Source organism: Durio zibethinus, chromosome 10 (assembly GCF_047325235.1).
Source record: "Durio zibethinus cultivar Kanyao isolate XHJ-2024 chromosome 10, ASM4732523v1, whole genome shotgun sequence".
In the NCBI taxonomy this organism is placed as follows: domain Eukaryota; kingdom Viridiplantae; phylum Streptophyta; class Magnoliopsida; order Malvales; family Malvaceae; genus Durio; species Durio zibethinus.
The window spans coordinates 17,859,159-17,871,373 of NC_143171.1; the positions used below are offsets into that span (position 1 = coordinate 17,859,159).

General features: G+C 31.0%; 1 protein-coding gene across 1 annotated transcript; it reads left to right on the plus strand.

The window, feature by feature from the left end:
• Positions 1-6,013: 6,013 nt before the first annotated feature.
• Positions 6,014-9,470, plus strand: LOC111292096 (protein LIGHT-DEPENDENT SHORT HYPOCOTYLS 10-like). The gene is made up of 2 exons (XM_089766853.1): positions 6,014-6,797; positions 9,099-9,470. Exon 1 carries the CDS (start codon positions 6,242-6,244, stop codon positions 6,764-6,766), a length of 525 nt encoding a protein of 174 aa, XP_089622979.1. The 5' UTR covers positions 6,014-6,241; the 3' UTR covers positions 6,767-6,797; positions 9,099-9,470.
• The last annotated feature ends 2,745 nt before the right edge of the window (positions 9,471-12,215 follow it).

Sequence of the window (12,215 nt, forward strand, 5' to 3'; positions counted from 1 at the left end):
CACTAATATCTAAAACACAACAACAAATTGCTATCTCATTACTCTATCATAAGCATACCATAACGCAACATATGATCATTCAATTCAAGCTTCACATCTGATCAAAATAAACTTTTGAGTTACGTAATGTAAGCTACAATAAGGGGTTATGAAAAGAAAAGGGGTAAAGTAGGCTCAAAACATGTGTTTTAAAATGTTCACACTAAAGGATCATTTCTTATATCATACGAAGCAATTTGGCACTTTGCCCATTCCTCATCATTTCACACTCTTTTCTTTTTCTTTTTTTTTTCCTTTTTCATTCCACTTTATTACTCATAAAAATTTTTTTATTACTTTGCCTCTTGGTCATTCATGGCATTTTTTTTCTTTTTTGTGAATTGGTTTCTCTCTCTCTCTCTCTTTCTCTCTCTCTCTCTTTTTACTTCTTATTTTTGAAACATTTTGTGATCTTTTACTTTTTTTCCTTTTCAAAATAGGTATCTTCTTAAAATCTATCCCCTAGTGTAGAGGGTGATTCTTAGTTAGGGTTCTTTTAGTAAAAGAAAACATAATAAGCTCAAAATGGGTAGTAGTGGGTGATTTCATTTTTATGAATGGCAAGAGAAAGATGGTCATTTTTCTTCTCCAATGTGAATGCTTTCCTTGAAGATTATTTTTTAAACAAAGACAGATTGGTGGGTACTTTCAAGAAATGTGCATTTTATTTTTCCATGAATGATATTTATTCTTTTTGCACAACTTGTTTTTTCTTTTTTCATGCTCAAATAATCTCCATGGATTAAGCTTATCAATATGATTGAGTATCCAAAATTAAATTTCAAAAATTATTGTTATCATTCTTTAAACATTCATCATTTGGAATTTTAGGAAAAAAGAAAAAAATATAGAAAATGACAAGGTATAAAATAATTGTTTGTATGAAAGAGAAAATGTAATGAAATGCATCATAATTGCCTTTTTTATTAAAATGATAAAAAAATGAAATCTTACTAAATAGAAGAAATCCTAACATTACTTTAAAGGAAATCCTAAAAAGACAAGTAGCTAATTGTTCACATTAAAGACAACGTGTAGTTCAAGTGTGGGGGAGGGAACCTTTTTGCTAAAATTTTTCAAAATTTTTTTGAAATTATCCATGAAATTCTTTATTTTCAAACTAAATTGATATGCTTGGAATCATGATAGTTTTTCTTGGTTAACATTTTATAATATGATCATAATTGACTTATTTATGATTCTTGGAAAAGCATGAATGTAAGGAAAGCGTAAAATGATATCTTGTGTATGCTTTTAATTATTATTAATTTCCACATTGTGTGCACCTTAGTCTAGATCTATGACATGCACCATTCTTTATGAGAAGTTATGTAAGTATAAAGTTGCATAGATATTTAAGGCATGAATGTTATTTTAGAATTTGCCTACTCATTTCAAGTGGCAAAATCTTATGTTGTACTTAATTAAAGACGTGATTTAAGCCATCCTTGAACAGTTTGAGCCTTTCAAGCTAGCTTATAAATATTTATCCTTATTCACCTTGTTTTAAGCCTGTATCATCCACTCTTTATTTAATAACCCAAATAAAATAAGCCCAAGCCGTTATTGTTTTATCCATCTTTTTCACCCAATCCTACTTGCTTATGAAATCAAGTGACAAAATTTAAGAAAAAATATGTACATATGGGAGATAACAAGGTACAAGGAATAAGAATAAGCTAAGCCAAAAATGGCTATTTTCAACTTAAAAAAAAAACTCCAAGTTAAAAAGGTGCCATAGTCTTGATTAGTCTCAAAAAGTTCTCAAGTCCAAAAAAGATTTAAAAGCAATGCATGAACAAATGGTTCCAAGCTTAAATATCTTTTTAGCATTCCTTTAAGTCAAGCTTTACATTACAAGCCAATAAAAGACCTATTGGTCTTAAATTAAGTATGTAAGTCTACATTAGTAGAGAAGGTATGAAAGAAGTAAATTTATAAAGTATGCTTTTGTCTTTGAATTAATATGTGATGGAATACTTTGCATACTCTTTCTTATATTGCATGTATTAAATTAAACACACATGTGAAAGTTACAAGAAATTAGGATCTTACTTTTGAATAAATTTTATGTCCTATTTATGTTTTTAATTGTCCATGAATTGTACCATAGTGCATAATAGAGAACTTATTAGACTTTGACTTTGAATCCATATATTTTGATTATTAGCATGATTAATTTAAGATTGATTTACTTGAGGATAACCAAAAAGTTAAGTGTGGCAGTGTCATGACTCTAAATTTTATAGTGTTTTAGATGTTATTTTTGAACTCAAATTCTTACTATTACATTGATTTTAGCCTAATTATAACTAATTGTGCTTCTAATGTGCTTAAATTCTCATTTTGTAGGAAAATATGAATGATTATGAAATTAGGCAAAAAAGATAGTGATGTGGCCGAATTTGGTGTAATTATGGGCACTTGAAGAAACATGCAAGCTAGCAAGCTTAAGGAAAGGTGGCAAAGCACGAATCCATGCAAAAACTCATGCATGTAGGTTCAGCCAAAGATGAGGTCAAATTCGGTAATTTCATCACTTGCAAGCTCATGATACTTATGATGTTGTGCACTATACAAAACTACTCTTAAATGGCATGGTACTCCATCTAGGTGGCATGTGATGTGGCATATGACATGGTTAGAAGATGTACATATGTGTGCATGAAGTGACAGCAATCTAAGAGGAATTCAAAAACCATGCATGAATTGCATGAAATCAATAAATCATGTAAAAGTGACAAGAGCATTCTACCAAGACCCAAAGCCCACTTAAAAGATCGATCCTATAAGCTCTATAAAGTCAACCCATGTGTGGATGAAGGAAAAAACAAGCTTACCTCAAGTGAAAGTCCAATTCAAATTTAAGAAAGTCATAGCTACCATGCAAGCTAGGTTTGTCCATGCATGATTGTTGCAAGAACAAGTCAAAGTTCATTTAAAAGAGTTTGAGAGCAAGTAAAAGAGATCAAGAGATCATGAAGAATCAATTCAAATTTGATTAAATCTTCTTCCTTCTCATTTTTTAAGTTTAAATGCACATGAGTTGGCAATGACAAGTAAGAAAGGGTAGCACATTTGACCAATCAAAAACAAGTATTCGACCACTTAAGCATCCACCTAAGCTACCTCTCTTTAGTCGGCATTTGCACTTCACCCAAACAAGAAAACCTTTGAAATTTGAAAGAAAGTTTTGGTTACATGAGAATGTCTAGGTACATCCCCCTTGTCACCCCATTTCCACTATAAATAGAGTTGCCTAGCACACTTGAAAAGCATTCCACACCTCTTGCACCTTTCCTTTTTTTTCTTTTTTTAGATACCATTATCAATTTTTCTTTTTTTTTTTTATTTTAGTTCAACTAGGGTGACAGATTAGCTAAAATTTTGTATTTTTAAGCTTTTGTTCAATTTAAATTCAAGTTGGTTTCAAGTTTCTTTAAAGTTCTTGTTCTATGTTTTAATCTTCAAGCTTTACTATTTTGTTACTAACTTTGTTTCTTTTTAAAACCGTTTTCAAGTTTTGGTTTCCCTTGCTTTTAATTTTCATTCATTTCTTGCCAAGTTTTCTTTTCATGCTCCATTTCTATATTTAGCTAACTCACGCGCTAGCTTGGCTCATCTTGTGAAGCACTTCAACTAGCCCTTAAAGCATTATTCCATTTGGTTTTTCTTTTCCTAAGTGCTTTTAGCACCGTTTGGCCTTGAATAGCTTTTGACTTTTCTTCTGCCACTTTGCTCACCATTTTTGGACTATACAATTTTTACCATTCCCTTTACTTTATGCAAGTTGGTTATGCTTATTACTCATTTTATGCTCCATGCTTAATCACATTTTGTTTCTTTACATGCTTATAACCATTCGGCGTAGTATTGTTGCTTAAGTTTGTTCATATCATTTAGTGTTTCTTACTATGTTTTAAGTACTATTCTAATTCTTATATACAATCCTCAAATCACTTACCTTTCATTCAATTCCATGTCAGTTAGTTTCAAGTCTCTAAGATCACTAGTTAAATTTTCATCTAAGTTTTATAGCATCACATTCAACCTCTCTTAAATCATTTCACCTATTCATCTTAGTTGTTATGTTTCATGCATTCATAGGTTAGACAATTGCATTCTTATTCCTTATTGCCATTTTAGTACTTTCTTTATTTGTTTTAAGTCTTGTTATAAACACAAATCAACTATATTTGCATCATCTAAATATAAGGCTAAAAAAGATTAATTTTGATACTTGGTTATCTGTTCACCCCTTATATAATCCTCATGAGAATGATCTTACTCACTACTTTATTACTTGATATGATCTTGCACTTGCAAGCATAAAAGCTTCAATCAAAAACCATGCTTAAATATATCGTATTTTGGCATAACTAAAGCAAACTAGTTGGTATAGTCAGTAATGAAATGAAATTAACAACAATGGTTAATTGTCACTAACCATAATAAGATGTAATATTAGAAATACAACTATGTAAACAAGATAATTTTTCTACAAACAAATTCTTCTAAAAAAAAAAGAGTTTAAACTTGCTACTCTTTTAGTAAAGAGATCTGTGTAACTAATTATCAAATCAAATGCTCAAATATTATACAAATAATAAATTTTAATTTTAATTTAGTTGGTTCATGCAGCAAATTTTAAAAAATAGAATGTAGCAAGTTTCAAATTCAAATCACTACACCAACAATCCATTTTTCTATACCCAAATTGCTATCTTCTTTATAAAAAAAATTATACAAATAATAATTAAGTATTTAAAAGTAGCAGGGAGAGAGATAATTAAAAACCCCCCCAAAGACCAATTCTTTCTTATGCTGTGGAGTGTAGAGGAACTGCAAATTTATAACGTTTTGTGAGCCCCAAGGAAAGAGACAAGAAATAAATGATGTATACTTGTGCATATTTTTTGGCAATAACACTATCAGAATTACAGCTAATACTAATAGAATTTTTTTGTGAATAAATCATTGATAATAAATTTGTTGGTAATTACCAACGAAATTTACCCAAAATTTTTCGTTAGTAATTATCAACGGATTTCATTCATTACCAATGGAATAACATTATTGACTTAACTACCATTGATGAAATTTTTCTGTTGCTAAATCCATTGCTACTGCTATTACCGATGGAATTTTAGTTTTTAACGATAGAAAATTCTGTTGGTAAAGCCCAATTTTGTGGTAGTGTAAGGGGCCATTGATTTTAGCGGGCATGGTGATTATGATTCCAAAAACCTAGCTAGATCAATTGATGTCATGGTTATATATTTTAGTATCTTATGTATTCTTCCCTGGTTTACTTATGTATGCACATAATATATATTCCTATTGCCTTTGAAAATGACAACTAAAAAGCAACATCAAATTTGAATAATAAATGTTAATAGTTTTGTTAATAGAATGTTGTATTTTTAATTTAAATAATTAAGTTTTATATCTTACTGACAGGCTTAACTACAAAAAAAAAAAATTTAAATAAAAGATCTCATTCACATCTAATCGTCCATTTAGTCAAATATGGAAGCTAAAATGAGTTTGATGAGTAAAATTAATTTGCAACTCATATAAATAAAAAAAACAAATACTACTTTTTTTAATTTACTGAACACAATTTACTAAGCAAATGAAAGTTAATTTGTGGCATTTTATTGTTAAAAATTATCTCATACATCGTGCCAACAGGATGAAGGGTTACCAAATAGCCTTTCAAGGGTATATTAATTTAAAAATTAATAGAAAATATATAATAATCTTTTAATCCTTTGAAATTTAAAAATTCTATACAATCAATGAAAAAAATAATCCTTTCATTTATAGACACTGTAGATAAATCTCTAGAGAGGATCAGGGTCTGATGGTAATTAGGCTTCAAAAATAACATGATAAGGCTTATGTTGACAAAGAAGATACAATTATTGTATGGATTTATAGGGAAATTGTAGAGCTAATTTTATACTACTATTATTGAATAAAAAGGAGAATATACAAATGAAAGATGAAGAAAAAGAGGAATAGAAAGCAACTTCTTATGGCCCAATGGCATGTCTCGGTTGCCCCATGATGTGAACTTCATGTTCCTCCACTCCCTTCCCTTGCTTCTCCTATTCCTTTAACCTCCCCATCTTCCCCTCCTTATAATTTCTTGCCTTATTTAGCAAAAGATAATTCATCTGCATCGATCACAAACGATATGTCGAGTGAAAGAGGGAAGGATATCGCTGAAGGATCAACGAGGATTCCCGGTGACCAGCAGCAGCCACCAACACCTAGTCGTTATGAGTCACAAAAGAGAAGGGACTGGAATACTTTCGGGCAGTACTTGAAGAACCAGAGGCCCCCAGTTCCTCTTTCACATTGCAATTGCAACCATGTGCTAGACTTCCTTAGATATTTGGATCAGTTTGGCAAGACCAAGGTTCACCTGCAGGGATGCATTTTCTATGGACAGCCTGAGCCGCCAGCTCCTTGCGCTTGCCCGCTGAGGCAAGCTTGGGGCAGCCTTGATGCTCTTATTGGGAGGCTTCGAGCTGCCTATGAAGAGAATGGAGGGTCACCTGAGACCAACCCATTCGCCAGCGGTGCTATTCGAGTTTATCTCAGAGAAGTCAGGCAGTGTCAAGCCAAGGCAAGGGGGATCCCTTATAAGAAGAAAAAGAAGAAGCCGGATCAAGGCAAGGGAAGTGATGAATCCAGCTCTACCATTCACTTCTCTTGATTCATTTGCCTCCTTTTGGACTACATATATGGTAATTTTTTTATCATCCACCCGCTTCTATACATGCTTTCCAATTCCATAACTACTTTCATTTTAAAATGTTAGATCTACTAGTGCTATTTCCAATTTCCTGAGATGAGTGACTATTTGTTGTTTCTGAATTAAAAGGCTGCTTTCAAAGTAATATTTGTATACATTTAAATTAGTTACTCTTACTATAACCAAGGACATTCGGACATGCAAAAGACAAATCAATAATTTGTTACCTTTTTGGTGGTATACCAAAAGACAATTAAAATTAATTAATCCTCAATGCTGTAAACAGGTTGTTTGCCTTTTGCTTCCACTGAAATTTTACAACTTTCAAGAACCCTAACTCGCACATGCAGTGACGTATTATAGAAAAACATTGAGGTGATAGAACTAAGAAATCTTAGAGATGTTTTGAGAGTAGCTTTGCTCTCTAGGTATCTTTTACTCTTTGGAGATCATATTCAAAGCGATGGTGACAATGCAGCGTATTTGTCTCTAGAAACAACAGAGCTGCTTGTATTATGGGGAAAATTCCCTCCCTTTCTCACTCAGACAGACAACAAATCAAAATTATGCAAATTATTACACTCTCTAGATAGTTGCTGACTTTAATATTTGTTACTTCATGACAAATTTTCCTTGATTTAGCCTTTTTATAATTTTGCAGATTTTGTGCCCCTATGAGATGTCTTACACTTTTCCATGTTTGCAAATATAAAATATACAAATTAACGACTGAAAGCAAACGACTAATCAATGTTTAAGTTTTGATCTTAAGAAATCAGCTTGATCAATATTTTAGTGTTTATCCATGCTTTTTTGTGTAGCCTTTGCTCAATTTAATTAAAATATACATGAGAATCTTTTATGATGCAGGGAGGAATCTAATTAATTCCTCATCAGCTAATTAATTTACAATTTAACCAATGCCCCACTTATTTTTTGCTTTAGTGCAGAAGATCTTTGCAAGGCTAGTTTTGAGATTTTGCATATCTGCATTAGTTAATTAATTTTGTAGTTGCCCTTTGTACCTTAAATATGTTGTCCAATATCAGATTATGTGGGACAGTAAGTTTATTCCATTTGCATTATATACTTACTTTGGTTTTCTGATTTAAGTTGGTCAGATGACTGGGTTTTAGACTTCAAAAGAATACGTGTTTTTCTTTGTAAGAAGAATTTTCACTCGAACGTTATGTTTTTATTTGAGGCTTAACACTACCACCATCTCACATGTTCTTGTCGCTCTTCTTCATCATCTTTTCTCCATCAAATATATATGTAAATATATAGTGTTTCCCTTGGTAACTATATATCTACGATTTGAATGTAGGCTAAGGCCATATATATACGTGTGTATGTGTGTGTGTGCGCGCGCGTGTGGGGGGAGGGGGGGAGGGGGATCAAAAACATTCTGAGAATGAAGGTAGGGTTCTTTCTTTCCTTTTCTTTTCTAAATCTGCCAACATTTTGCTACTCATTCATATAAGAAAAATATAAAGTGGCGTTATTCATTTGCCTATTAATTTGTCATCCATTACTATTCATAAAATTTCCTAACCAACAAGAATACTAGAGAAAATGTGCAAAAGTATCAAAAATCACCAAATAGATTAAAATTACCATTCAAAGCATTCTTGATATTTGAATCACAGATTATGTCCATTCTCATATATTTTTCTTTGAACTTGCTAGTTTATCACTTCTACTTCTAACTAACGTCATTCTCATTTATGTTGCTGCAACTAGTTGTTGATATTTGCAATCTTTCTTGTAATCATGGTTAGTTTTATAAAGTTCAATCATCATTCCTTTCTGAACTTAATTTTAACAAGGAAAATTCATATGGAATTATTTTTATGATCTTTTACGTTATTACAGGTCAGTTAAGACAAAAGATGTGCATTCTTTGTACCTTTTCTTCGTATGTCTCATGTATGAACAGAATTAAGCCTTATTTCTCTCATCCCACTAACCCACTCCACTCAAATATTAAGATCTGAATCTAAAACCTCTTAACTTTATTCATGAAGAAGATATCATCAAATAGGCTATTTAGTTAGTAATGTGTAAAATTTGTTAACGAGTTCAGTTAATTAAACATAGCATTTGGTATTTTGAGATTACTGGAGTTTTATATTCATTTTACATACAACAGGACCCGATACATGCACAAACATACATGTACACATATATTATTATATGCTTAATGAAAAAGGGAAATATAACTTAAGATATATATATATATATATAATATATATCCAAGGTTGTGGGAAACTGATGATGTAGTTTCATGCAGGATTACGTTAGAAAGGAATAAAAATGGAGGGGGATTGCTAAAAGATAAAAATCAATTGAAGATTCAGCTCAGTTTGAAGCTTTCAGCTTTTTGTACTTGCCAATAGCTATAATCAAGGGAGTTGGGTGTACATAGCTCTCTTGGCGTGGTGGTTAACTACGATCATCAAGCTCCACTTTGTTTGCGTTTTGGTTACTGTATTTTGCAAGCTCTTTAGTAGATGAAGATCACCAACTATTTACATGAATATTGTCCATTTATGCCTAATAAACTTCCTACTCCAAATGTTCATATCATAATGTCGATTATATCTTCAACATTTTACTCATAACTATTGATCTGTCATCGTTATTAGCTTCTTTTAATTTCCTCTTCTCTCCTGTCCTGTTAAACCCTATTGCCAGTTCCATTCAAGTTATTGAAAATTGTAGCTTGGATATGCTCTGGGGCTCGCAAGCCTTACTTTGATTAATGTTGCTTGCCATTGATTTTCTAAGAGCTGTGGCGTCTGTATTTATCTTCAGCAACAGCAACTACTCCCATCACTTTCTGATGCAATTGTATACTGCTATAGCCATTTTAGACATTGCATTTGAGAGAAAAAAAATGATATGAAAACATGGGTTCATTCGTCGAGAATATAGTTCTTTTCGCTGATTCCATAGAAAACAAACGAAAAACTTAAGTTATTCATACCTCCAAATGTTTTAAATTCATTTATAAATAATTAATCCATAAAATCTTAATTATCAATCTAACCATTTAAATTATCAATTTTAATTTTTAATTAATCTTTTTTAATATCTAACCTTAAGAAACTTGATTTGGAGATGATAATGAAGTTATACCCCTTCCTATTTGCTTTTATGGTCAAAACTAGTGTATTTATGTTTATGCGTATTTTTATTGAACTATAGTATTAGATAATCTAAAATTTGAATATAAAAGATTAATTACAAAAAAATTATTTGAAAAATGTGACTAATTCATTATCATAACCCGGTCAACAAATCAAGTTATGACTGTCACTTTTTCCGGTGGACCATTGTCTATGCTTAAACTGGTGTATCACCTATGAAAAGACCCAAGGGAAGAAAAGAAGGGAAAGAACTCATCACTTCATATAGTTTCCCATGCCTTCGACAAATTAAAGCTAGAGTTAATTCCATTTTTAATATATATTTTGAAAACAATGTATAGTTTGATATCTAAATAAATAAAATGTATAATTTATAACTTAAATTTTTAAATAATGTATAATATTGTACTCTTAACTTTCATACTATATACCATATTAATCTAAACTTTAATTCCACTAACTAGTGTCGGATCAAAGATTTCAAATTAGGAGGGATCAAATTAAATAATAACTCTAATTTGAAAATTTTTACTTAGTATATAATATATTATTATTTTCTTAAAAATTATAAAAATTTTCAGTAAAATATGACATTCCATAACACAATCATAAATAAAATATATAAAAAATTTTAAGTATTGAAATAAAAATATACGTAACTACTAAAAATAAAAGATACTCAAATAATTTTATTTAAAATTGTGCACAACGATCTTTCATAAAAAAAAAAAATCATCAGATTGGAAAATTTTAACAAATTTTTTCTCAATGTAAAGAACAAGATTAAATTTTCTCTCAATAAATATTAATAATTTTTCATATTTAAAATTAAAAAGAACTTATAATTTACTATTAATGGCTTCAAAATCAGAAGACAAAGATGTAGTGATCTTGTCAATTGAAGAAGTTTTAATCACCTTTTTTACTGCCATTGTAATTAGTTCTCTAAGAAGACAAGAATACATCTTTTTTTTTGCAATAACTATAGCAACATGGTGATGAGTTCAAGTTTTTAGGGTGTAAGACTTAGTGTCAGGTTCAAGCTTTTAGGAAATAAGATTTGTGTATCTTTTGTTCTATTAATCTTACTCTTTTTTTTTGTTAAACTTTTTTGAATAGTTTTGACTTTTTAATGTGGGTCATATTTAATAAATATATTTATTTTAAATTTTTTAATGAGAATACTTTTTACAAATTATTGGAATTTAAGAATTGAATTTTTTGTCTTAAAAGTTTTTTTTTATTTTATTTTTTGCTAAGTCAAAATTTTATTTATGAAGTATGAGAAAACACTCACAATGCAGCATTCACTACTATTACAATACCATCCAAAATCACCTATTCAATACAACACCGGAAGCTTGGCTTATAGGATTACCTAAATATGATAAAGGTATCCAGCACCTCATACTGTATCTAAGTTGACATTACATCTGATTCGTTGGCGTAAAGCAATTATCCCCAGGCCCTGAAGAACTCTTCTCAAATGATCAAGCACTTTCATTTGGGTTTAATGAAGGTGAGGAAAAAGGCTCTGAAGTTGGGCTTAATGATTTGAAGTTGGGCTCTGAAAAAGGCTCTCAAGATCCCGGTAAGGGTATTTATTGTAAAGGATCTATGTTTGGGCCGTTAAGTTTGGAGGGTGAAGCCCATCCACTGTCTATTTCATCAGAGTCTGAATATCAAGTTGAAAAGAGGGGTGGTTTGACTCAAAAAAGGCACGAAAAAAAAACCTGAGCGCTACAGGGTTTTGAGGAGGCTCCCACAAAATAATTTTCTTGAAAGGAAAGAACAGAGGTAAAAAGTCTAGGATGAAAAGTAAAGCTGCTAAATCCAAAACTGACTGTAGCAATTTCGTAAATGAATCCCTTTCTGATGGGGATTTTTAGAACCGATTGAGTGTTATTCGTAAAGAAGCTCGAGTGACCTGGAAGGTAGGGAAAAAGTTGGGTTAAAGGCTAATTGCGACAACGAGACTGTAACTGAGAGGTTAATTGAATTGGAGGCTAGGGATTTAAGGTGATCCTAATTAGCTCAGTTTCGTTTCTCCACTCTATTGTATTTCTGTGGAATTTGGGTTGTTGTTATCTAGTATTTTGAATATGAGGATTTTATCCGGGATTAGAGATTTGGGTAGTCGTGAAAGTTAAGTTGTGAAGACTTTGCTGAATGTTAAAGAAATTGTGGTGATGCTAGTACATGAATATCATGTGTTCTGGCATGTTCATAAGCGGATGGGTTTTTCTTTTTTTTTTAAT